Source organism: Numenius arquata, chromosome 17 (genome assembly GCF_964106895.1).
Source record: "Numenius arquata chromosome 17, bNumArq3.hap1.1, whole genome shotgun sequence".
NCBI lineage: Eukaryota > Metazoa > Chordata > Aves > Charadriiformes > Scolopacidae > Numenius > Numenius arquata.
In genome coordinates, this window is record NC_133592.1 from 2611925 (window position 1) to 2639151 (window position 27227).

General features: G+C 58.0%; 2 protein-coding genes across 2 annotated transcripts in view; one reads left to right on the forward strand and one right to left on the reverse strand.

Moving 5' to 3' along the window:
• The window catches only part of SLC39A11 (solute carrier family 39 member 11), a 95224-nt gene extending 78463 nt beyond the window's left edge, over positions 1-16761 (reverse strand). Inside the window, exons 1-3 of the mRNA XM_074159941.1 lie at positions 16654-16761; positions 15562-15600; positions 8703-8861 (exon numbers count right to left, since the gene is read on the reverse strand). Coding sequence (XP_074016042.1) covers positions 8703-8861; positions 15562-15600; positions 16654-16761 — 306 coding nt within the window. The remainder of the gene's footprint in view (positions 1-8702; positions 8862-15561; positions 15601-16653) is intronic.
• A 9350-nt stretch (positions 16762-26111) lies between these two features.
• SSTR2 (somatostatin receptor 2) lies at positions 26112-27227 on the forward strand. The gene has a single exon (XM_074160205.1). The coding sequence runs from the start codon at positions 26112-26114 to the stop codon at positions 27225-27227; it is 1116 nt and encodes a 371-aa protein (XP_074016306.1).

Here is a 27227-nt window from a genome sequence, read left to right on the forward strand (position 1 = left end):
TAATGTGTACCTCTCCTATAAAGTCTTGATAGACCTTAAAAAAAAACACCATGTATGAAACATAAACCAACAGTGAGATGCCTTCCTAAGCCTGAAATAGCCCAAAATAGCCCGAACCTTGAAGAGGAGACTCATCCAGTCAGTTTTTCAGTTTGCATTAGCTCCGAAGCCCCCGGGCAGCAGATTAGAGTCACATCCCTGCCACCACCTCCTCGACAATTAGAGCACGATGGAGGGAGACAGGAAAACGCACCACGAAGGTTTTCACACCCAGAAGGTGTCCCCGACGAGGACACGTCACCCCACGTGCCCGGAGCATCGCACGGGTGCGAGAGCGGAGACACCCACGGGCTCTGAACACCGGCAGAGGAGCCCAGAAAGGAATAAATAAGCCGTGTTTTTTTTTTTCCCACCCAATTCCCCTCTCCAGCAGGTCGTCAGCCTGTTAATAAGGCACGACGTTCCACTGGATTAAGAGCAAATGCCTGTTTGACACCACTCACCGAGCACGGCGAGGCAAGACTTACCCTTCGGGCATGGAGGGGACTGTCCTCCCTGGGGACAGACGGACGGGGGGACACACACACACCCCCCCCAAGAAGCACAAAAATGACTCTTTCCAGCTCGCCTTCAAGGCAGAGAGCACGTCAGATCAGTCTGGCTGAGTCAGAGTTTACCCTGGGAGCGAGCTGGCATGGTGCGGCACTTGGAGATCTGTGTATATATATATTTTTTCCCCGTGATCTCCTTCACCAATTGCAACCTCACTCGCTGCTGCTCTGTCACGTTAATGGCAGGTTTCCTTTTCACAGCAGAGGCATTAATTTGGGGTTATGCCGTGAGCAAATTCAAGAGGCAGATTTTAAGCTCAAGGAACAGGCGAGGAAGCATCCCCGGCGCTCGAGCGTGCCCACGGATAAACGGGATCCGGTTCGGCTGTTGGGAGTAAGAGCGGGGATGCTGTGGGAGCCAGATTCCCAAATCCTGCCCCCGAGCCCACCGGGAGGCAGGCAGGGTATCAGGCAGAGCATCACTGCAGCGAGGAAAGGAGCTTGGAGCATCACCCATCGGCTTTTAGAGCCCAGGAGGTTCCCACCACCAGAGCCCAGGGGGTGGTCCAAGCATCCACGTCCCCTCCGGTCCATGCGGCTGCCAGCAACACCCACTCCCTGCTCTCTGCTTATTCCAGGACTGAAACTCAAGATTAAAAAAAATACGCTCAAATTCAATCAGCCAAAAGGTCGGACACCGTTCAGCATCCGGCAGAACCCCCCCCGACGGCGATGCATCCCTCCCTCCCCACGCTGCCAGCCAGACTCCTGGCAGGTACGGCGCAGACCTGGTACCCCAACAGGCTTTTTCCTTTTGGAAAATCCATTCTCCTGTACAATTCCAAGCCAGGCCCCAAAGAGTAATTGAAATTAAATCAGCAAAGGCTGAACCACAGAGGAGAAAAGCCCCGTGTCACATTACCAGCCTTATCAGTGGGTAATTCCTGCTGGAGGCAGCCAGCGGGGAAAGAGGCGCTTTGTCCCAGCCACCGGTACCCGCCGGGGAAGGGAACGGGGAAGAAACACGTACCCAGTGCAGGAGGCTCATCAAAGGAAGAATTAAGCCAGGTTTTTCTCAGTCCTTGCTTTTTTACAGAGGGATTTTTTTTTTTTTCACCTCCTGGCTCCCCGGGCAACCCTGCCGCCAGCCCACAGAGCCACGGTGGCAAACTGCTCCGGGTTCCGGCTGCCAACGGCACGTTAGTGATTGTCCCCACAAACCTAACGAGGGCGGGAGGGGATGGAACCCTGACTTGTTTTCAAAGCATCTCTTCTCTTTAGCTCGAGCTTTGGGGCTTCAAACTTAATGTGTTTTTGAAATACTTAGTACATAACAAGAGAGAGAATTATAATTAAGAGCAGCTGACAAATTGCGCTCTGGAAGTAAATAACCCTTTAACACCATTAATAAAACAAAATGCTTTTCTAAAAATTAGTATAATTATAACCTTGTGCTTTTTTTTTTTTTTTTTGCAAATAATTTCACTCTATCCAGCAACAACTGGATTTCAATTGCTAAAACCACTGCAGATTGGCAGGGAAGGGGTAGGAGGCAGGCAGGTTTTCCAGGATGTATGGGCAAACACATCTTAAATAAACCTTTAGGGGTTCCTGGGTGCCGGCCTCGAGAAGCGGGACTCTCACAAGAGACTTTCAGAGGATCCCAGGACAGGACATGGGGGGAGCCGGTCCCAGGCATCACTCCCGCACGGCTCCATCACCTTCCAGAGCCGGCCTCGGGGAAGAGTTGGGTTGGGCTTGTTTGATAAGTTCATAAAAACCATGCCCAGATACTCGTACTTATTTAGAGCTGGAAGGGGAAGGACCTTTCCCAGAAGAAGCTTTTGCTACGTTCCCTGATGAGGCTCCTAAGAAAGCTTTTCCCTTCCTCGGTCATGGCAGCCGGATCCTTCCTTCCCCCCAGAGCCAGTGGAAAAGGGCCAAAATGCCACAAAACAAAACAAACAGAAGGGCTGCTATTTATTTTCCCCCAAGCAAAGGACATCAGAGCAAAGCAGGAATGCATGAGTCAAGCTTGCGGCTCACGCGAGCCCATGTCAACCGAGTCCTCGGGTCCATCCTCATCCCCCCAGCGAGGCAAAGGCAGAGCTGCCGGGAGCGCTCAGCACAGGCTGCACGTGGAAAAAAAAAAAAAAAAGGGGGAAAGTCACTTTGCACACCCCCAACCGTCAAAACCACCTCACTGGAACCCCTTTATTTGCTCATTTTCCCAAGATTTTGTGGCCCAAGATGTGCAGCCACCGGGCTGAGCTCGGCGAGGTGCCACCCACGCCACCGTGTCCCCAGGCTGCTCTGGACAGTGTTTCCGTCCCACGCTCAAAAATTTAATAAACCAGAAAATACACATGTCCCACACACAGGCACAGCCTGTGGCTGATGCTCCAATGGAGGAAAAAAAAAGAAAAAGCAGCCTCTACCTACCACGGCAATGAGGATGTGCAGCTAATTAACTTTCTAGGAGTCACAGATGAACAGGAAAAAGCACATTAAGGATGGGAACTTGTGATGGGCACGTCTCGGAGGAATTGGCAAATTGCATACGAGAAACCTTTATTCCGATTATAAATTAACACCAGCGACAAGACCCAGCACGTTTTTACCACCTCGTGAAATAATTAACCCGTCAAATCCGGCTCCAAGCAAATCAGAAGGGTATTAGAAGCTTCCCATCTTTGCTGGGTGGAAGCACGCACGCTGCCGGCACCAAACTGGGAAGATCCACAGCCTCCTCCAACCGCCCCCCCCCCGGCACTAACGATTGCCTCGTTACCCCCACTACACCAGGGATGTGCTGGGAATCCCTACCTAGTGACACCCCCCCACCAAAAAAAAAAAAAAGATGCTTCCCGTGGTCTCATCCAGCTGTGATTCAGCCCTGAAAAATAAACTGTAAATTGAAATAAGGTGCGTTGTGCCTGGAGAGGGGGCGATGGTCCCTCCTCCCGCTTCGCCCCCCCCCCCCCCCCCACCTCACGCTTCTCAGCTTTCCCCCAGTACGTGACTGGCACAGGCTGAGAAAGCAAAATATACAACCCTGGAGGCACATCCCGAGCCACACGACAGACACCGTCGTCAGCAAACGGGGGAGCATCCCTCGGAGAGCTCTGTTTATCCAGTTCCCAAACCCTTCCCGAGGGCGCCCGCCAAAAATAGCCTCAAATTCATTCCGCGGAATGCCCACTCCCAGAGTAGGTTCCAAAAAAACTCGCAAGCCTCGGTTTGCAAAAAGAGCCAAAGGGGGCAGGAGCACGAGGCACTGATGTCTGGGGGGTTAACGGGATCCAGCCTCCTGCTACGAACATCCCACACCCGCTCCACCGGCATCCACGTGAAGACCCTCAGCCTGCTCATGAAAAATCAGGATGTAGCTACAAACCACAGCCCAAAACAATTCAAAATTAATATTAAAACGCAAGACCCGGAGCCCAGGCAGGGGTTTCGGCCACGGGGGTCCTTCCCGCAGCACGAGGGGCTGGCACCCGCAGAGCGCCCACCGACCCAGGGGAAAGGCTTTCAAAAGGCTCTTTGGTTACTATTTGTTTTAAATCCAAGGACTGATCCACCCGCCACATGCAGCTTTATTGATTTACTCTGTGCTCTGCAAAAATAAAAAAAAAAAAAAATTAAAAAAAAAAAGCAACCAACAAACCCTGTATCTAGCTGACAAGAACAAAAGAAAAAAAAATAAAAATTAAAAAAATCCAATAGAGATGGTATTTCCAGGACAGAATTACAGCCCTGGCTCCCCATCCCCATCGTCTCTTACACCAGAAGTATTGGCAGGCTCCTGGTTATAACCCAGTAATGGCCCATCAGCTCTCTCCCCGGGTTATAGATTAACTCCTGGTTCTCCTGCGACATCTGCCCTCCTCTCCCTCCCCCAGGCTCATCGCTTTTCCCAGGGGGGACCCCGGGGCACCCAGAAGCCGCAGCACCCATGGGGGTCCCGCAGCGAGCTCAGCCCCGCACCCGGCGCGGTGGGAGCGATAGAGTTGTTTTCAGACAGATGTTGGAGGAAAACGAAGCCTGGAGGTAGAGGAGATGAAGCTGATTAAGCCTCATTATCCTATTAAGCGTGATGATGGCAGAGCCCAGAGGACGTCACACAGGAAAGAACAACGTGGTTAACAGAAGCGCGCATGGAGGTGGGCAGCAGGTACCACCAGGCTGGTGGGCATCTCCCAATTTCTCCCCTTCCCTGCCCAGGCCACCTTCCCAGTCCCACCAGTATCCCATCTGCGAGTTCCCGTTCTCTCAGAGGAGCATTTCGGGGCAGCGATCTGGAAAAAGGCAGGAGCGAGGGAGCTCCTGGAAGCCACAGTGTTAAGTGGGGCTGCAGCTTCCCACCCAAATCCCACCCGCGTGGGCCTCCCCCAGCCTGCAGCATCACTGGGAGAGGCCCTGGGGACCCACCAGCTCAAAGACAAAGACAACACAGAATCACAGAATGATATGGGGTTGGAAGGGACCTCTGGAAATCATCTCCTCCAACCCCCTGCCAGAGCAGGGTCACCCAGAGCAGGTTGCACAGGAACGTGTCCAGGTGGGTTTGGAATGTCTCCAGAGATGGAGACTCCACCACCTCTCTGGGCAGCCTGTTCCAGGGCTCTGCCACCCTCACAGGAAAGAAGTTCCTCCTCATGTTTAGATGGAACTTCTTATGGTCAAGTTTGTGCCCGTTCCCTCTTGTCCTGTCACTGGGCACCACTGAAAAAAGCCTGGCCCCATCCTCCTGACACCCCCCCTTGAAGTATTTATAGGCGTTGATCAGATCCCCCCTCAGCCTTCTCTTCTCCAGACTAAACAGACCCAAGTCCCTCAGCCTTTCCTCATAAGGGAGGTGCTCCAGGCCCCTCATCATCACACACACACATGAAAATTCAGGAGCAAAAGCAGGCAGAGACTGTCTGAAAACCGGAGCCAGGGCTGGATGCATCCCCTGGACTCTTGTGGGATTCCTCCGGGAAGAGAGAGGCCGAAGCAAGAAAACCCATCAGAGAAACCCAATAAAACATCACGCTCTGAACAAACCCCAGCCAAGTCAGCAGAGCTGCAAGACACATATGAAGGATGAGAATAATAATACTTAATTCCAGCATTCTTACGCGTTACAGTAGACCCAAAAATAGCTGCTCGGCGATCAGGGACCTACTGTGCTGAGCAGTATTTTTAAGTAAACTCTCCCTTAAAGGCTTCAGGTCTTGGCACTGAATAACCTCAACGTTTTTTAGTAAAGGCAACAGCATCTCATACACCCCCATCACCTGCCCCTCTGCACCCAGAAACCTCCTCAAATACCAGCTGAAAGCCAAGTTCTTATTTAAAAAGTAGCCATGAGGTTAAATTAAGAGCCGAAGGAGGAGAGAAACTTATTTCAGCATCATTGGGACCAGGGAGGGAAGAGATGGGGCTCTTTGTTGGTGGTTTAAGATATTCCAGAAACTACAGAACATCCTGCTGCAGAAACGTCTCCGCCGCCGCCTCCCCAGGCACCGACCCCAGGTACAGACACACTTTGGCTGAACACGATGTGCGAGGAGACGGCTGCCAAAACTAGGGAGAGACCCTTTCTTTAAAAATTCTGGAGGTTTCTGTGGTGCTTTCGCTCCCCAAATGCTCCCGAATGGTTTGCCATCCTCCACCAGCCGGACCAGCATCTCCTCCGTGAACTCAGCTCAAGGATGAACAAACACCTTAAAGGCTTCAACACGGGGGGGGGGCGGGGAAACGGCCAAAGATAAAAATGTAATAGATTAGATGTGTCTTTTGTAAGGAATTTAGTGACTACGGCTGTTCAGCATCATTAACTGGTTTGTCTTGGAGGTTTTAACCCTCCCACCCTCGAGCAAACACCGGGGCAGCACCGGAGCCACCTGAGCTCCCAGGGGGGAGCTGCAGCCGGAGCGAAGCCTCGCTGCCTCCCCAGGGAGCAGGGGCTGGGGCGATAAGGACTCCCTTTAAAAGCTTAAAAGCTTTTACTACCTGTTGCTATCCAGCAAACCGATCCTGGAGGAGCGCCAGGCGGAGCGCCAGCTCTCTGTGCAAAGAGCAGAGCTAAAAACAGATCCCTGGTCCGGGGACAGCGCGCCCTCGGTCTCGCCAGCATCCCTTCCCCGCCAGACTTAAGTGGGGGGCTAAAAAAAAAAGGAAAAAAAAAAAACAAAAAAACAATCCCCAGCCCTGAGATTCTAATGGATTTAGGAAGAAGCAAGACTTTCAGAAGTGAAGTGCAATGGTTTAACCCTTGTCTGAGCAGCGCTGGCTCCCGAGAGAGACGTCTGGGCTCCAAGAAAAAGGGAGATGCGTCTTGAGCCAGACTCCGTGGCCAGCACAGCCCCGAGGAGGGCTCAGGACCCAGCAGGCACTTGCTGATTTTTCATTTCAACGCATTCAGCTTCAACCTCTACCCGTGCTCCTTCCACTGCATCACTCCTAACCCCTGGCTGCCCCATCCTCTTCCTAAAGCATCCCAAAAATCCCACCGCCTGCCCGCTGCAGGGTCTGTGACCAGCCCAGAGGCCGTCACTGCTGCCTCTGGGCAGGGAGTACAGGAGCCCCCCATCCACCATCACCCTCCTGACCCTGCCCGAGTCACCTGGGGAGGGAACAAGGAGCATCTTACACTTGCCCAAGGTGGGTCCTGCCTGTTATCCAGCTGGAGGAGACCCCTCCAGCACGAGGACACACGCTTTTGTGGGAAGTAAAACACACACCGGCAGCAGCATCAGCCACGGGCTGCAAACCCTCTCCGAGCTCAGCGTTAACACACGCACCAGCTACCACCGGTCCCGTGGGACGCGAGCGTGGTGGCACGGGGCAAACAGCCCTGTCGAGCCAGGGGAGGCAACGGCTCCTCTCCCCTCGGTACTTGGACTGGATTTAAAGCAAGATATAAGGGTGTATTTTTCATAGATATTGGTCTCGGGGGGGAGCAGCGCATCCCCCTCGTCACCGTGCCCGCTGGCCCCCCCTGTCACCCCTCCATCCCGCCCTTTGCAACGCCAGAATTCCGTTTCCCCGACGCTCTTCCCTCTCTTGCCCATGTCAAAAGGCAGCGGAGACCGACGCCGGCCGTCGGAAAGAAGCGGTTTTCGTGGTGCAACTGTTTATTCACCCTGCGGGGAAGCACCAACCTCGGGCAGCTGGTCAAACACAGCCCGCCCCCAGCCGGCACCTTTAACCAGGGTGACCCCCCCCCCCCGCAGCCAACGCGGGCAGGAGACGCCGGGTTACTGAGAGGGGAAGGAAAAAGAAAATCAAAGTTTGATGGCAAACAGCTTCCAAGGGCTCCGGCTGCCCCTGGCCCCCCACAAAGGGTTGGGGAGCCCCAAGAAGAGTCAGGGAACGAGCAGGGAGAGCACACGGAGGGGGGGTATGGGGGGGGGGGTGTCAGGCTTTCAGCCCTCTGACGCCGCTGTCCTTTCATTTATTTGTTCTTTACTCTAATGCGTCCACTCGCACTGGAAGCGAATGGATGCATTTACACACCGTAATATCAAGCCGTTTTCTTCCTAACTGGGGACATTCCTGGTACGGGAGGCTCCGAAAGCTCAGCGGGGGGGAAGGCTGACGCTGAGGGCCCCCACCCCGGACACCGGGGTTACCAGGTGTACCGCTCTTCAAATGGAAAACCCCACACTCCTAACCACAGATAATCCCCACTTCCATTAAAGTAACTAAAAAATTTAAGAAGCTCTTTGGAATTTTTTTGAGAATATCTTTCCTAAGCCATTCTTGTGTTTTCAGCCGTAAAAAAAAAAATAAATAAAAAATCCAACAGCTTCCAATTTATTTATTTTTTTACTAATACTCTTAGACGGTAGGATGGTTCATTCAATTTTGAAATGCTCCGAGGGTTGGCAGCTCTGCAAATTAAACCTCTGGGCTGAAACAGAAGGTCACACCTGATCTGCTCGCAAAGTGTTGCCAGTGAAAAGAACAAAAGCAGAAGCACAAAGGAAAAAGGAAGAAAAAACAGAGCGCAGAGAGCCTGAAGCTGCAGTCAGCACTGGCAGAGCCGCCCGGGGGCTCGGGGAAAACACGGATTCGTTACATTTGTGATAGGAACAGATTTGTGTCTGGCTTCTGGAGGGGAGAGCAGAAGCCCCCAGCCCGGTAACACCCACTCACCAGCGCCGGGATGAGGAGGTCGGCCAAATACACGAAAGCTGCTCCCAGGACGAAGCCCACGGCCACCGGGAAGAAGGCGAAAGCTCCGAAGTTGCCAGATTCCTCGGCCATGTCGATAGCCGGGGCCAGCAGGGACCAGTAGGAAGCGGCCAGCATGACCTGGGAGAGAGAAGGGGAGCGGTGAGAACCACGGAGGCACCGATGCCACGAGGATCGGACACCGGCCACAGCACAGCAGCACTAGCCCACCCTCCGGGCAAGGAAAACCCCGTGCCTGGTCCCACAAGCTGCGTGGCCGCTAAAACCCAGCAGAGCCATTAAACACCAGCTTCCCAACGGAACAAATCACTGAAGGATGGAGAAATCAGGGTTTTCCCCATTTGCGCCACGAGCATTTTTCTTGGCTCAAAAGCCTAAAGCAGCAAACGAACCGCACAAGCTCGTTCGGGTGATTTTCTGTGGGGTTAGCACAGCAGCAGGGTGGGAACAGGAAAAACACCTTCTCCTCAGGGGTTTTGCAACAACAGGAGCGGGTCCGAGCCCTCCCCGGCCCCCGCGCTCCTCCCCTGCATCCCAGCCGAAGCCGGGATGAGCCCCATCCATCCCGCACCCAGCTCTGGGCTTCACGGAGCGGGCAGGAGAGGAAGGAAACACAGCCCTGATCTCAGGCAGGAAAAGAATAAATATTGGATAAGGCCTGGAGGCGAAGAGCCATCTCCAAGCCAGCTGAGGGCACGCCACGGGGCTGCGATGCCGATTCCAGCCGGCCGCGGTTTAGATGCCGAGCTCCCTGCCTCGCTAGCCCACACCACGGCAACCACAGCAGGAGGGCTTTGTGACCCCGCTGCCTCCGCAGGGACCCACACTCGGGCTGCCCCTGCCCCACAACTGAGCCAGAGCCCCCAGACTGGGAGGAGAACAAGTTCCCATCCCAAACAGCAACGCGCCGGCTCCCAGCAAAGACCAGCGCTGCCAGAGTCCAACTGGGGTGTTCCACCACCACAGTCTGCACCCAGAAAATAAACCTTTCAGGCAGCAGAGTGTCTTTTTTTTTTTTTTCCCCCCCCCTTGCTTGTTTCTTAGCAGGGAGGGAGAAGAAACAACTACCCAAAAGACTATAGAAAAAACAGAATTTGGGCCTTGGGGGGGGGGGTTCTGCAGCCCAGCTGGGAGCAGGGCAGGCTGCAGAGCCGGTTGCTCAGGGTGTTCCCCCATGTAGGGAACAGAAAGCCAAGCGAGGCACCCGTTTCACAAGCTTATACTAAAGAACATAATATTACCCTGCATTTTTATCACCTTATCTCTTCCTCTCCTCTACTGCACGATGTACTGGGCTGGGTTAATTAAAAAGTCATCAGCCCAGCACAACACCAGCAGCCTTGGCCCTGGCTTCTCTCCCTGCAGCCGGTCAGCTCTGGGAGCTCAGCTGTGACCAGCTCTGGGGACTGGTCCCATCACACACCGGGAGGAATAGAGTCAGCGAGACAAGCACGGATGGGCTTAAAAAATAAATAAATAAAATCACAGTGGAGATCTGTGTTAGGCTTTGGGAACCACCCTGTACCAAAGGCAGGGAGGTGGTGGCACCCACTGCCCTACCATGGGGTGACAGGGTCCTCACCACGGACAAAGTGATGCTCCCAGCGAGCAAGGACACACATCAAAGGGGAGCTTGCAATGGAAAAAGGGATCAGGATCCAGCAGGAAGGAGCAAAGCAAGCCCGGAGATGGCAGCGGGAGGGATGCTGAGAGAAAAGCAACCCCAACTCTCCCTCCAGCAACTTCCCCGAGCACCCCACAAAGTCCCCTTTGCAGGATGCTCAGAAGAGCTGCTGCCCAGCTTGGTCTCACGGCACGAGGGTTCGCCCGCGGCAGAGGGGTGCGTAACGAACTATTAACATTTTAAATCACTTCTAACGAAGGAATGAGATGCCTATTGCCGTAGACACCAGTCCCGGAGGGATTGTGTAAACCTCAGCTCGCGATGAGTAAGAAGAAAGCAGGCTGTCATGTCAGGCTGCACCACGGCTGTCAAACTTCATATTTCAAATGCCACCTCCTTTAAAAAACAACCACACACCCCAACGTGGAAACACAAGCAACGGGGAAAGGCTTTGCAGAATTATATTGTCATCTTATGTTAAGATATCATTTCCCCACGGAAAACAGAGGCCTGACACCGCTCAGCCTCCAGATCCCGTCACCACCGAAGGCAGCGGAGCTCCCACCAGGCTCCGGGGGCAGGAGATGACAGAGCCCTAACCCACCCCAGCCTCCCCGGGAGCAAACCGTGGGGCTGCACCCACCACCTTCACTTGCTCGGGAAGGGAAAGCCATTTATTCCCACACCCTTTTATGCAGAGAAACACCTGGACCCCACTTGGTGGGGGAGCTGGATTGCCCTGCAGCAGCCAGCAGAAGTGACAGTGTCCCCCCTAAGCTCAGATATGGGGACATGGGCTTGCCAAGGTCCCACCCAAGGGTGCTACCTCCTGCCCACCAGCTCCTGCCCGCTCAGGGCGCTTCCCCATCTGGTTCAGCAGCATCCCTTATCTGATGATGCTTGAGAACTAACAAAAGGGTGAGGATTTCTGCCAGTGAACTGAATTAAGTCACAAAAAAAAAAAATATATTAAAAAAAAAATATATATATATAAAAATATCACTCACACACTCAATTACAAATCTTTGTCCTTGTCCAGCCAGGGACAGGAACTCAAACCCCACCGATGTCACCGAGCAAGCTGGCATCAAAGGCAGGAATAAAAGAGAAAGCGCCTTGGCTCTCCTCAGATCAATAAAACACGAAGCCACTTCGGCAGAGGGTACGATTTTCTACACAAAGCCTTTCCCTCGCCCCAGCCACGACGGGGAGAAGGACCCGCAGCGTGCCAGCTCGCTGGCACTGGGACACGCGCCTCCTGCCAAACGGGATTTGGACATTTTCCGCAAAAAGAGAGAGACTCGGTGCTCCAGAGCCAAGATGCATCGACACGGTAAATGCACCAGCTCTTGGGAAAACAAGCTGCGGTCGATGGGGGAGGAGGAAGCAGGCAGAAGGCAGATGCGTATCTAAAGCATCCCCGGGCTGTGGGGAGCCCAAACCCTTCCCTGGGATGGAACTGGAGACAAAACCCAGGCTTGAAACCCGACTGCCTCGTGCCACGGAACACAACTGAACCCAGGTCCGTGTCCTCATGCTGATGGGAACCCCTCAAAACGTGCCAGGCAGCGGGATTTATAACCACACTGTGCCCCAGCACCGCTCCCAGGGCTCGACGGGTCCCCATCGCTGGCACCAGCATCTCCTGCCAGGCAAGGACTCGATGGGGGTGTCCCCCTCCAAATGCTGGGGGGTCAACACTCCTCCCCACCCGGGCCATGGAGCCAGCATCGCCCCAGCTCAGCCCACACAGGAGATCCCCGGGGAAAGAAAAGCAGAGGGTGAGAGACTGGCAGGACACCTTCCCAGCCAAACTTTTTAGCGTGACCTCATGAAGGCTCTGACAATGAGAACGTGGCTCAGCAGAGCCACCTAAATCACTGATGATTTTTAAGTGGCCCTGAAAGGGAATATTCGATACCAGATGTGCCCAGTGGAGTTTAAAGAGCACATCTTGACAGTTTGCTGCTTCACCTGGGACAGAAGAACTCCTCAAACTGCGACCCAGTAAGAGGAATGGCCACGCGAGGCTGCAGGGAAGGAGGGCTGGGGGTGTTTCTGATGTCTGAGAGCACAGCACCTCCAGGATAACACCGAGATAACGGAGCACATCTAAGAAAACTGTCTTATTTAAGAATATCAAAATTTAAGAGAAAAGCCAGAATTCCACATCAGATGCCCAAGCAAGCGAAGCCTTGTCTCCATGGAAACACATCACCTCCGAGGCTTCCGCACACAAAACCCTCCATTATCCGCGATTTCCAGAAAGGGAACTGAGGCAGAGAGAAGCTCAGACACCCGAGAGGAGGTACCGGGCTGGAAGAAGCCGAGCTCCATCACGCCACAGTGACCACCCACACGGGTCCCCTCCGCCTGAGGATGACACTTGTGCCATCAGACGTGACAAAAGGGGCTTTTGCTTTGCAGCAGGGACGGTCCCAGCACCCGCAGGTGGCTCCCCCATTTCACCATGTGCCCAGGCTCACACCAGTCCCCCCAGATCAGATGGAGCCACAGCTTTCTGGATCCCAACCTAACCCTCTGCAGCCCAGACCGTCCTCCTCGAGGTCACCCGGACACCCCTGTCCCACCTCCTCCTCCTGGCTCAGCAGTGGCGGAGAAGTTTTTAGTTAATTCTCCTTTTATTCTGCTTTGCGTGCTCCCCAAAGACGAGCAGGCAAATCACTCCCAACAGGAGAGAGAACCATCCGTTATACCCAGTTTCACCAGGGAACCTGGTCTCGGAGAGCTCCATTTACACTCCCTGGAACCCAGAGGGCCACCAGGGATCCTGAGCTAAGCACCAAGCCAGCGAGGTTAGAAGCAACACCTGCCTCTGAAAGCAGAGGAACTTGGACCTTGCTGGCTCTGACGGAGCACGAGAAAAGTTTAATTAAACCCGACAGGCCAGATTTCAGAGCAGAGATAAAGGGGAAGTTAAGTTCTGCCTCCCTCTGCCCCAGCGCTCAGAGGAACAGCCGCTTGTATCTGCGAGAGATCGACATCAAAGCCGTGGTGTTTTCACCAGAAATCCCTCAGAGCGAGAGAAGCAGCTCGTGATGAGAGCAACGGCGCTGTCTGAAGAAACACTTCTTACGGGGAGGAAGAGAGAGAGGGAACAGTACAAATAGGTTTCAAAACCGGCTGCTCCACCTCCTGCCTCTTCCCCCCCCAACCAAAGCCAGCCCGGTAAAACCCAGGGAGCTTGAGCTTCCCCCGGCACCGGGTTTGCAGCACAAAGGATGAGGCAGGAACGGCCCCTCCTCCCAGCCAGGAGGATTTCCCAGCCCATCTGGGTTCCTTCTCCATTGCTCCCCCCTTGCAGCCCTCTGAAATCCAGCATCCCGTCCCACCTCCAGCATCCCACTTCCACCCACACGCAGGGACGCACAAGTTGGCCACGGTGCCTCCTGCCGAAGGGCTGGGTCAGGAGGCGGTTTCTCCTCCAGCTTCTCCGTGGACTCTTCTTAAAGCCACCAAGCACACACACCTCCAGCACTTTCCCTGTCTCCAGCCCTCGGAGGGGGATACGCCAGCCCCTTGTGAGACACGAGGCAAAGAGCTATGGGCACATCCAGAGCAAATCAAGAAAAAAGGAAGATGAAAGATGCAACCTCTGGTGCTTTTGCCACCAAAAGTCTCGGCCATCGAGCAGGGACCTGCTCCCATGGAGCCCAGCAGCCCTCGGTGGCACAATCACCCATGGATCTCTGGCACCTTCCTCCAAAAGAGCTGGCCCTGGCCACACAGCACCAGGGCAGGGCTGCGGGGACCCTTGGGGACACAAAGAGCTCACCCCAACCACCACCAGCTTCGGCAGCTCCAGAAACGCGACCTAGAAACCCTCACGAACTGCAGCTCGTGGGTGGCTTATGTGGCAGCACCTTCTGCCAGCGGGACCTGCCACCACGGCTTTTCCTCGGTGACGTTCCCCTGCAGACACCGCAGCAGCCCCAGAAAAAATCCCCCTTTCCTGCTCCGAGCGCAGAGAACAGAGAGAAGCTGGAAGGAAAAGCAGATGTTTGCAGGACTTCTGCTTCCCCGGCCGAGCCACACCTCTGCCACGCAGGGGTGACTCAGTGCTGCTGGCAGGGTGACACCGTGGCCACGGCAGGGTGACACTGTGGCGGGCCACCACCCGAGCCAGCAAACACCCCGCCGTGCCCCGGTACCTCCTCGGCTGGTCGTGGTGGCTGCTCTAGGAGACAGCGGTGGCACGGCGAGGGGACAGCCCAGCCCACACTGCCCCCACCAGCATCTCCCCGACACCATGGAAGCGGCTCCCACTTGGCTTTGCAGGGACGAGGGGGTGTTTTCCAGGGAAAAAACTGCTCTAAAATCAAACCACCGAGGAAAGTTCCAGAACGGGCAATTCCTAAGGCGAGTGATTCATTTATAAATGACGGCCCGAGAATCCACTACCCCAGAGGAGCTGGATTATTCCCATCAGCAGCAGGTCACAGGCACATCCCAGGAATGCTTCCTAGGGAGCAAACCGAGCTCTGTGGCATCTCACATCACCCACCAGGACACGGGACCTGGCAGAGCCCTGCGCACCCACCGCACACCCCAGGGAAGATGCACCTTCCACCCAGAGCACACCCCCGGGGCTTCTCAGGCACATCCCAGCACCTGAAGGAAAACAAATGTGATTTAACAAGTTTAAATGAGCCTCCACCTGCCCCCCATCACCCCAGCAGCTGGGCAGCGGGAGAAGGTTTACATTCACAAGCCCCACCATGATTTCAAGCCACAGTTTCGTATCTTCCTTCAAGAAGGATGCCCTAAGCCCCACACTAGCGTGCGTCCCTGATGTAGAGCTGCAGTGTCTTTATTCCCCCTTCTCCCAAGGGTTTGAAGCACCCACGTTCTGCAGGAGACCGAGACAGCACAAAGCAAGTGACACAAACCAGCCTCCAGGACACAGGCTCTTCATCACACTATGGAAATGAGAGCACGGGCAGCTCAAAGTCCTCGTGACCCGCTTCGTGCCACCTCCACCCTCACTGAAGAGGCACCGAGAGGTGACAAGAGGTAACCAGCTCCCACCGAGCTCTCCCCTGCCCCACCTGCCCCCCAGGAAATTATCCAAGAAGCACTAATGCAAGTGGGCAACCAAGCGATGCGTGGTGGGGCTTCGGAGGCGTGGGCAGGGCACAGAGAGATGAGGAGCAAGTGGGAAGATGCTGTACTTACCCCCGCGGCAAAGCCCAAGCTCCCATCTAGGATCCGCCTCTGGAAAAAAGAAAAACAAAAAAACAACAAAAAAAGAAACAAAACACACCATTGACTCCCAGCAGAAGCAGCGGAGTGAAGCCACACCACAAACTCCACGGAGGCAGGAAAGCAGAAGAAAGATAACTGTCTCCTCCCCATCTCTGCAACCCAAAGGGATTTCTGGGCTTCGGGGCAAGAGCCGCGCTCCTCGGGCCCACCCTCCCGGGGTGATGGCCCCCCCACCATCACCATGAGCCCATCCTGGCTCCCTCCACACACCCACGCTGCCCGGAGTGGGCTCGGCCCATCCAGTGCCCCCACCAAACCGCTCCGAGGATGCGGAAAGTAAACCGGAGACTCTCCCCCCTGCCCTGCATTTTCCCCACCCCCCCCACCCCGAAGGTTTTGATTCCTCTAACAACAGGCTGCTATAAACAAAGCCATTACTCTCCCAGTAACCCAGCACCATCCTGCCCACTTCACTCCCAGTGCAGTTTTTCTTCTTTAGCACGTGGCCCTCCCCCAGGAGGAAGGGAACCAACGTTGCCACTGAGCAGGGAATCTCACTTCGCAACAAACTCCTGAATAAATCATCACAAGAGAGAGGCATAAATAATAAATTCATCCGGGCACTTTTGAACGCAACGGCAAAGGGGGACGTCTAATTTTTTGGAATACAAGGTGACTTAACCATCAGCACTCGGCTCGTTCTGAGCACGGGCCGACCCGATCCCTGCACCAGAGAGACCAAGGTTACAGGAGGGGAACCTGCCGTTCCAAAGGCAGAGCCCTGCCTGCAGCTCTGCCCCAGCTCCGGAGCGCTGGGAGCTGTGCTACAGCACATACCAACAGGCTCAGGAATTTGATTTCCTTCTCCTCTGGCTGTGTTGACACAGGGGAGAGAAATGAGCTGCATTTATCCTCCTCCTGCCCCAGGACCTCCCAGGGCCAACGGCAAGTCCCTCAGGCGTGGGACCGAGCGGCCAAACCCAGCCCTGAGCACAGTGCAGCCCTCGCCCCGGACCCCCCCCTTCGTCTCCTGGGGACGGGGGACGCGATGCCAGCACCCACCTGCCCGCTGGAAAACACGAACACCAGCGCCGAGCCCGCCGCCGTCAGCCCCCAGGTGAGGAAGGTCCCCAGCACCGACTGGATCACCGGCCCGTGCCCCGGGATCATGCTGGCCTAGGAGAGACGAGCTGCGTCAGGAGAAGCCCCCGGTGCTTAGAGACAGAGAATAACCCCCAAATCCCTCCCTGGTTCATGGAGGTGGGGGGGAGGGGAGGGGGGGCACCCCAAACCCTTCCTCGCCAAAGGGGACTCTGCAGTTTAATCCGAGCTGCGAGGAGCGGGAGGGATGGAGAAGGGATGGGACACACCACGTCCCACCCAGGGCACGACCCTGTGCTGATTTTGTGGAGAAACAGTGCCCAAAACCCCCACCGAGCAAGAGGACACTCGGTCCCGGGCAGTTCCCAGGCACACGCATCGTTTAGGTATTTAAAAGAGGGGTTGACATAGCGCTTAGAGACACGGGTTAGTGACGGGTTTTATCAGAGTTAGGTTGATGGTTGGACTCGATGATCTTAAAGGTCCCTTCCAACCTGGACAATTCTATGATTCTATTCTATGTCCCACTTCTTGGTGGCACTTCTTTGCACCAAAAACCCGATTTTACTCATGCTGAAGGCAAACGCCCCCGCAGCACCTGGCTGGGGCCACCCTGGGACCAAGAGAAAAGGGGAAAGAGTCCCAGGAAGGGGCACCAAACCCCGAGTGGGGGCTGTGCCCAGGGGGTGCCCCGGGCAGGGAGAGGGGGGTCCTGGGCAGAGGGGTAGTGGGAGCCACGAAAATACACATATGTGCATAAACAGACAGATAAACGTATTAAAATACACATGTATGTACACGTTTACATGTAAACATATGAAAATACACATGCATTTATACATGTAACCAAAACGCACACATATTTATACATAAACACATCAGAAACACATACACTACCGCCTTCTTGCCCCCCCCTCCCCCGGCCCCGAAGCCCCTCCCGGGCCCTGGCCTTGCCCCAGGGCTGCTGCCAAACCTGCCGGGTGGGTGCCCGGGTCTCTCACACACACACACACACACACACACACACACACACATACACACACCCCGCAGCCCCGGGAGGAGGGGAACCCCCTCCTCCTGTAGTCTCCCCCCCCCCCCCCAGCACCCCAAGTCCCAACGGGGGACCCCAATACCGCACCGGGCCCCCTCCCAAAACCCCTACCGCGGAGCACCCCGGGCCCTACAGCCGCCACAGATGGGCTCAGGGCTCCCGCACCGCCCGGGCTCGGAGCCCCCAGGACCCGGCAACCCCGTCCCCCACCCCGGGCCTGCTCCCCGGTCCCCGCTCACCGCCCGGCGCTCCCCGCCGCGGCCCCACCGCCACTTCCTGGTACCGGCACACGTGTCGCCGCCGTCGCCCCGCCCACCGCCGCGGCCGCCGCCAATGGGAGCGCGGCGGGGGCGGGTCGCCCGCGGTTCTGCGTTTGGGGCGGGCGAGGCGGAGGGAGAGCGAGGCGGGCGGGCGGCGCGGGCGGGCGCGGCAAGGTTCGGGGAGGGAGCTGTCATTGTCACCGCCACCCCCGGGCAACGCGGTGCCCTTCGCGGCAATGGGACCCCCGGGCTGGGCTTCCCGCTGGGCTGCTTAAAGGCAGCCCCTGCTCTTTGGATTGGAGTGTTCTTTCCTGCCACCCAGCAGCTCATGAGTGCGGCCCCGCCACTGGTGTGATGAGTTGTGCCCATGCGGTGCGACTGGTCACGCTCATTAACAACCAGAGGCTGAACCTTAATTATCAGCACCTGGCAGCCTGCTGGAAACATCCCCCAGCCGTCCCTACTGGCATCCGTACCCGGCACAGCCTTTGGAGGGTGCATCAGGCACCCCCGTTGTCCTCTCCCACCCATTGATGTCCCCTCAAAGCATCGTCATGGGGCACAGGGCGGCCAAGCCTGCAGCACCGGGTGGGCTGGGAGCAGAAGCAGCTCCGGCACCGACCCCTCCCCGGCAGCACAGTGGCATTGGCAGGGCTGGGGCTTATTGCCACGGGGCGGAGGGAGCCAGGCCAGCCGTGGGACTTGCCGGTGCCACCTGCTTGTGTCACACCAGAAGGCGCAGGGGGTGGCAGAAGGACGCGTCCAGCTCTTTTGCAACACAACCCTTCTTTATTAGAGTGTTTATCCTTTAACAGCCTTTGATCAGGCTCCCCTGCCACAGCTGGGAAAGGTCAAGGCCATTTGAAACCTCCCCGATTTAGGATTTAATCAATCTCCCCCTCTAATTGCCCTCATCCTTCATTAGCTCCCCTAACGTGGCAGCTGCAGTGCGAGGTGCCAGCTGGGAGGGACACGGGGACAGAGTGAGCGGAGGTCCCCTCGCTGCCCCCGTGATGGAGGGGCTGGCAGGGCTGGGGACAGCTGGTGAGCCGGCGGGGCTGGCCCTGGGGACACCGCTGACACGGGAGCCCCGCACGCTGCTGCTGCCGCCACCGGGCTGGGGGCGGCTGGCAGGGATGTCCCTGCCTGGAGACGTGTGGGCAGTTGATGGGGACAGTGGTGATGGCAGTGACGCTCCGTGCAGGAGCATCAGCAAAATCAACTCACACCCCTCCTTCCCCCTCGTCACCTCCACGTCACCTTCTCCAGGGCAGGGGGGACGGGCATTACCCCCCCAGCAGAGGAGCGCCAGGGAGGGCCGGCAGCTCCTGCCTGTACCAGCACCAGGAAGGATGAGACCGATGGTCCCAGCCCTGCGTTCCCTGTGATCCCTAAAATGCATTTTAAGCGACAACAGGGGCACGAATCCTTGCGCAATCTCTCTCGGGAAGGTGCCGAGGGGCAGCGCCGCAGTCCCGGCTCCTGGGACCCAAACCCCTTCGTTTTGTTGCAATAAAATTCCGTAGCGATGCCTGGGGTAGCTGTGGCGGGCAGAGGGCGTGGGGGGGACACAGCTCGGGGACACCGCAGGCTGAGGAGGGTTTGGAGATGCCCCAGAGGTGTCCCTCGCCAGGCATGGCAGGGGGGTCCCTCCCCTGTTGTGTCCCCTTTGCCCAGGCTGGGCTCGTGGCCGGGCTCTTTCCCAACACAAATCCATCGGCGTCACGCTGGGGCAGCGGATGGAGCCAGCCTGGCCCCGTTCCAAGGTGGCTGCCGAGCCAAGGGAACAAGGACATCCAGAGAAGTCCTGGGGACAGGGCACGGGAGCAGCACAGCACCGCAGGCAGGGACACGCCATCTCCATCCCACCAGCTAATGGCACCTATTAGTCGCGGGGCACAAAGTGACAGCTTTATGCTTCTCTGCCGGCTTCAGGCTCCCCGTGAGAGGCAGGATGGATGCGGAGCGAGGCTGGGGGAGCGCAGAGTCCCACCGGTCCCCTACTTGGAACCAGGGGACACGGGTACCAGCGGCTCGACGTGTGCTGTGACCAACCCCGGCAATTCAGCCCCAGCTGCCAAATGCCGAGCGCCGTTAAGTCCCAATTTAATGCTCACGACCCTCCGACAAGCCAAGCACAGCGGGGAGAGACACAGGCAGGAGCAGAGATTTCGGCCGGCGGTTGCCAAAGGCTCATTAGCGTCAGGGTTTGAGCGATAGGATTCCCAGGGAACGTTCGCGGCAGCTTTCCCTGCAGCCCAGCCCCGCTACCCTCAGCAGAGATCAATAAACTAATTACGGAGGCAAATAACAGCGGGGTGAGAACAGGAGAAGTGGGAGCGGGAGGAAGGAGCCGCGGGGAGGGTTGGGGGAAGGAGCAGTGTGCGGAGGATGCGAGGGTCCCCCGGGAGAGCCCCCAAAACCTGCATCTCATGGGGTCTGGGTGCTGCGGGGTGTTTGAGGATGCTGCCACCCGCCTCGGCCTCTCCCTCCCCATCAATCACCACTGCAGACGCTGCCCGACTAAATCATGTCGTCCAGCAGCCACCAGCCCGGTTCTGCCCTGCCTCCGGGGTGCGGGGAGATGGTCCAGGCCTGTCTGGCCGGCTAATTAGCAGAAAGCAAAGCCTCACCCCCCCCTCCACCCCTCCATCCCAGGCATCCCTGGAATTGAGCCAGGCAGCCTCCAGCCAAGCGTCAGCGGAGCCACCAAAGCCACTCATTGCTGTTGGGCTGGAGATGGGAAGGGACAGGGACAGGGCAGTGCCACCCAAAGCACCCACGGGAGAGGAAACACCACAGTCACCTCTGCTTGCGTTGGCCTTGTCCCTACAGCCATGGGGACAGTAGGGGGGCTTGTCGGGGAGGAGCGGGCTGGGGCATGGCTGCCATCGGGGGAGCAGGGACAGTGACGGGGCCAGCGAGGCTGGGTGGCATCACTTCATGGGACACTGCACCCAGAGAACAGGAGATGAGATGAAGCGTTAACCCCCCCGGGACCTGTCCCCCAGCACAAACAGGGGCCAGAGTGATGACCATGGCATTTTTGCCATCGGTCATTGACAGAGGTAACGGGAGAGACCAGCAGAAGGGCTGTGGGCAGGGTTGCTCCTGAGGACAGCGATGGGCAGGGCTGTGACAGGCAGGGACCCCATGGCACCCGTTCGGCACCCAAAAGTGGGTGACCAGCCCCACATCCCCCCATCTCTCCCCCAGCAGCACGAGCAGAAGGAGCAACCCGCAGGACAAACCATTCCCCTCCTGACTGCTGGGGAACGGCAGCTGCCTCCCAGTTCCCCCATTCCCCCTCCATCATCAGAGAGCCCCACCAGTCTAACAGAGCCTCCTTCATTCCTGCAAAATGCCGGAGATCTCACTGCCCCCCCCACACACACACCATTCCATGTATCGGGGAGAAAGGCCGGCTCACCCTACCCCTCCGTTGGCAGCCGAACCCCCCCAGCTCCTTACAACACTCGATTCCAGGACAGGGGTCGAAAGCACCGTTTTCCACGGGGACTCTTGGAAAACAGCTGGGAATGGATGGCAGGAAACTTGGGAGGACTTTAAAAAACCGTTTTGTCGTCACGTAATCCCCCGTGCCCCTCTCCCAGGGGTTATTTCGGCCACCGAAGCCGTGTGGGAAGAGGCCGTGCAGTTCTCCTATATCCAGCCCCTGCCAGTAAATAGCTTTTCAGCAGGATGGATGCTTCCCAGGCGAAAGGACAAAGAGGAGTTTATCTGCCAGCACCAAACCAGCTGCTGGGGTACAACGTCTCTCCGAACCAGGGACCACCCAGAGATACAGAACACGCTCTACTCGAGCCTTTAATTCACCCCCAAATCTAAGCAGAATTAAAAAAAGTTAAAATCTTCAAAAGGCTCAAACACAGCTCCCTGATACAGCCAGCGGCTGCTGCCCTCCTCACCGGGTGGATATCAGCCCAGGTCAGCGCCTTAATACACACTGGCCCATCATTTCGTTAGTTTTTGGGGTTTTTTTAATGAAGACCCAATCTGATTTTAGCCAAGCGAGATTGCTGGCTGAATTCACACAGCTCCCCAGCCCCCGCAGCCGCCCACGGGGGTGAAAGCACAGGGTAGAGGGTGGCCAAAGTCCCCGGCAGCCCTGAGCAGCCGGCCAGAGACACCCCAGGACCCCCACGCTCGCCCTGCTCCAGCCCCCAGCGATGCTCACACCACACTGGGCATTGGGAGAAAATGCTGTGAGCCCAGACTGGGGACTGCTCTCGGTGCCGGGGCGAGGGGGGACCCCGTCACGCCGACCTGCCACGAGCACAGCTTGCTGCGTGCTGAGGGACCCCAGGGAGGGATGTGGCAGCGTCACCGACTCGGGGGAGAAATTCAAGGAGGCAGCGCTGGAAACGCGCGCAGCAGGGATTTACGCTGCCCTTCCCGCTGCGGCTCTGAGGGAAGGGCACGGTCAGGATGTCCCTGAGACAGGAACCAGGCGAGAGAGGATAAAGCCACCCGTGAAAAGGTCAGGAGGCATCAAAACCTTCTCCTGGGCCAGGCTGGTGTGCTGCACCCCCGCCTCCCCGCTGTCGGGGAAAGAACATCTCTGCTCTGCCTGCACCCCTGCCTGCTTTTCCAGCAGGCAGAGCACGGCGATGGCCCCCGGGGACACCCTGCCCCCAGCAGCATCCCAAGGAGCTGCCCTCGGGGCGGGTGACAGACAACGGGGCACCCCAAGCTCAGCAGGCAGCACCCCCATCTCCCATCCTCATCACCCAAACCGTCTTCTTTCCCCACCCTCCCTCCTCGCACGCTTTCACGGGGATGTTCGTTTCCACATCATTTATTCCAGGAGAAGCTTTTTTTTTCCAGCCTCCTGAAGGTTTATGAGGCTGACCACGATTCTCCCTCATGCTCCAGGACCCGGTGTCTTCAGATCCACCTTGGGAAGTGGATGGCGAAGTGCAAATGAGAACCTCCAGGCCCCTCTTGCCGCAATCAGCAGCCCCACTCCGGGCTCTTTGTTCCAAGTCACTCTTAATTTCCTGCTTTCTATTGTCTCTTCGATAAGTGATGGAAGGGGGGGGCGGTGGGAAAGGAATAGCCATTATTTAATTGCTTTCAAGATCTCAAACAAGCCAGAGCAGAGGTTATCTCCCCCAAACCTCTCTTTTTTTTTTTGGTCGTCCTCCTCCAGTCAGCGTTACTGGGTAACTGCAGAGGGAGAGGCTGTGGCAGTAGCCATCCATATTGCACAAGTCCCCAGGGACCCCAAAGCTGTGGGTGATCACTGCATCACCTCCCCACCTCTCCCAGGCCAGCAAGGACCTGCCTTGTCTTGCCTTTGGTGGCCAGGTGCAAAATCCTGCAGGCCAAGGTTCTCCCAGCTTCCCGGGAGACTTTGGGGATCTCAGACACCTCTCAGGGGTCTTCAGCAGGGTCAGAGCCATCACGCTGCCATCGCCCTGCCCCGTCCCTTTTCCCCTGGTGGCCTTGGAGACACCAGGAGAAGCCAAGCCCATTGCACCATCGCTGGAATCAAACTGTGGAGAATCAGCTTCTGCCGCAGGAGCTGGGCAGCAAGGCCAAGGTTGTGCGAGGAAGGCCAAGGAGCCGAGGGGTGTGTGGCCCTGGGGGGGTCTCTTCTGCTGGAAGCCCCATGGAGCCGGGCAGGTTCCACCACGCTCTGGGTGGAACCAGGGTCCCTGCACCCACGCTGCCCACTGCACAGCCCCTCCAGCACTTCCCCTGGGACTCCCCCCTGGTTTTTGGGGATGCTTCGTTGTGCACCAACACCCTCTGTGAGCGGGAGAGGCTCTGCTCCCAGGCCCAAAGCCCAAGACCACGTGGCCGGCCAGACCTCGAGGGGCAGCACCCAGAGCTGCAGGCAGCTGAGGTGCCCTGCTTGGCTGGGTGGGTGCTGGCAGGGCAGTGGGCACAGCAGGGCAGGCAGGGCAGGCAGAGCAGGCAGGGAAGGGAGCAGGCAGGATGAACAGATGAGGGCAGAGAGTGTGGAGAGTAAGGTGGGCAGGGTGGGCAGAGCAGGGTAGGCAGAGGAGGGCAGGAAAGGGAGCAGGCAGGGTGGGCAAAGCAGGCAAGGAGGGGACCAGGCAGTGTGGGCAGAGGAGGGTGGGCAGGGTGAGCAGAGAAGGCAGGGAGTGGAGCAGGCAGGGTGGGCAGCGTGGGCAGAGGAGGGTGAGGAGGGTGGGCAGGGTGAACAAAGAAGGGTAGGCAAAGGAGAGCAGGTAGGGGAGCAGGCAAGGAGAGGAGCAGGCAGGGTGGGCAGGGTGGGCACCACGGGCAGGGTGGGCAGCGCGGGCAAAGCAGGCAGGGAGGGGGCAGGCAGGGCAGGAAGGGTCGGCAGCACAGGCAGGGAGGGGGTAGGCAGGGTGGGCAGAGCAGTGTGGGCAGGGTGGGCAGGGAAGGGAGCAGGCAGGGTTGGCAGGGAGGGGGAAAAGCAGGGTGGGCACTATGGGCAGGGTGGGCAGCGCAGGCAGAGCAGGCAGGGAGTGGGGCAGGTAGGGTGGGCAGGGTGGGCAGAACAGGCAGAGTGGGCAGAGCAGGGTGGGCAGCGCGGGCAGGGAGGGGAGCAGGCAGGGTGGGCAGGGTGGGCAGAACAGGCAGGGTGGGCAGAGCAGGGTGGGCAGCGCAGGCAGGGTGGGCAGCGCGGGCAGGGAGGGGAGCAGGCAGGGTGGGCAGGGTGGGCAGAGCAGGGTGGGCAGTGCAGGCAGGGTGGGCAGCGGGCAGGGTGGGCAGAGCAGGCAGGGAGTGGGGCAGGCAGGGTGGGCAGCGCAGGCAGGGTGGGCAGAGCAGGGTAGGCAGGGTGGGCAGCGCAGGCAGGGTGGGCAGAGCAGGGTGGGCAGCGCGGGCAGGGTAGGCAGGGTGGGCAGGGTGGGCAGAGCAGGGTGGGCAGCGCGGGCAGGGTGGGCAGAGCAGGGTAGGCAGGGTGGGCAGGGTAGGCAGGGTGGGCAGCGCGGGCAGGGTGGGCAGAGCAGGGTGGGCAGGGTGGGCAGCGTGGGCAGGGTGGGCAGAGCAGGGTAGGCAGGGTGGGCAGGGTAGGCAGGGTGGGCAGCGCGGGCAGGGTGGGCAGAGCAGGGTAGGCAGGGTGGGCAGCGCAGGCAGGGTGGGCAGAGCAGGGTGGGCAGGGTGGGCAGAGCAGGGTAGGCAGGGTGGGCAGAGCAGGGTGGGCAGGGTGGGCAGCGCGGGCAGGGTGGGCAGAGCAGGGTAGGCAGGGTGGGCAGAGCAGGGTGGGCAGGGTGGGCAGCGCGGGCAGGGTGGGCAGCGCGGGCAGGGTGGGCAGCGCAGGGTGGGCAGGGTGGGCAGCGCGGGCAGGGCTGTCCCCGCCCCGGCCCCGCAGAGCCGCCCCGCGCGGGGCGGGGCGCAGCCGGTGCGCTGGGTCCGGCGGCGGAGCCGCGCCGGGGACGGCGGGTGCGCGGAGCCGAGCGGAGCGGTGCGGAACCCAACGGAGCGGCGCGGAACCCAACGGGCGCTGCCGGCGCCTCTCCGCTGCCCCCGCCGGTCCGGGGCGCGGCGGCGGGAGCAGGTGAGCGGCGGGGAGCGGAGGGAAGGAGGGAGAGAGGGAGGGAGGGAGGGAGGGATGGATCCCGGGGGAATGGATCCCGAGGGGATGGATCCCGGGAGGAGCCGCGCCCCCGAGCCGAGCCCATCGCCCGCGGGAGCCTCCGTGCTCGGGGTGCCCGCCCCGGCTCGGGTGGTGGCCGGGAGGGAAGGGGCTGCCGCCCCACCGAAAGGCGAGGGAAGGGAAGGGAAAAGGTTTTCCTCTGCTCTCGGTGCTCCCAGTGTCAGTCGCACCCAGCGGGGACTCACCGGTTGGATTTGGGGAGTGATGAGGAGTCCGGTATCACCGGAGGCAGGAGGAGCTGTGGCATGTCCAGGGCAGACTGTTCGGCACCACGCAGGCTCTGGAGGGGAGATGGGGAAGTGGTTTGGGAAAAGCCCCTCCGAGGAGCATCTCACCCACAGAGCTTGGCAGCAGGATGGGCAAATCCTCTTCAGGAATCCCTTCATTTCTATTTATCCTGATTTCTAGAATCTTCTCCTTCATCCCCAGAGCAAGGGAAGATGACATCTTGGCTCCTCTGAACCAGCAGTGCCCAGGGACCGGCAGAGCCATGGAGCTGGAATACGAGCTGCCCAACGCCACCGCGTTCTGGTTCTCCCCGGCTTCTCCCTTCGACAACTTCTCCGTGGAGGCGCCCACCAACGCGTCGCAGAACGCCACAGGCCAGCACTTCGACCTGACCAGCAACGCCATCCTCACCTTCATCTACTTCGTGGTCTGCATCATAGGGCTGTGCGGCAACACGCTGGTGATATACGTCATCCTCCGTTATGCCAAGATGAAGACCATCACCAACATCTACATCCTCAACTTGGCCATCGCAGACGAGCTCTTCATGCTCGGTCTGCCCTTCCTGGCCATGCAGGTCGCCCTGGTGCACTGGCCCTTTGGCAAAGCCATCTGCAGAATTGTCATGACGGTGGACGGGATCAACCAGTTCACCAGTATCTTCTGCTTGACCGTTATGAGCGTTGACCGGTACCTGGCTGTCGTCCATCCCATTAAATCTGCCAAGTGGAGGCGGCCCAGGACAGCCAAAATGATCAATGTGGCCGTTTGGGGCGTCTCCCTGTTGGTGATCATGCCCATCATGATTTATGCTGGGGTGCAGCATAATCATGGCAGGAGTAGCTGCACCATCATCTGGCCGGGAGAGTCGGGCGCCTGGTACACGGGCTTCATCATCTACGCCTTCATCCTGGGCTTTCTGGTACCTCTTACCATTATCTGCCTTTGCTACTTGTTCATCATCATCAAAGTCAAGTCCTCAGGCATCAGAGTGGGCTCCTCCAAGAGGAAAAAGTCTGAGAAGAAAGTCACCAGGATGGTCTCCATCGTGGTCGCCGTCTTCATCTTCTGCTGGCTCCCCTTCTACATCTTTAACGTCTCCTCAGTCTCCGTCCTGATCGTCCCCACACCTGTCCTCAAGGGCATGTTCGACTTTGTGGTGGTCCTCAGTTACGCCAACAGCTGTGCCAACCCCATCCTTTACGCCTTCTTGTCCGACAACTTCAAGAAGAGCTTTCAGAACGTCCTCTGCCTGGTGAAGGTCAGCGGCATGGACGAGGCGGACCGGAGCGACAGCAAGCAGGACAAATCCAGGCTCAACGAGACCACAGAAACCCAAAGGACCCTGCTCAATGGCGACCTGCAGACGAGCATCTGA

Excerpts from the sequence above, each read along its gene's own strand:
- SSTR2 (XM_074160205.1), top strand. The coding sequence starts at position 26,112 with ATGGAGCTGGAATACGAGCTGCCCAACGCCACCGCGTTCTGGTTCTCC.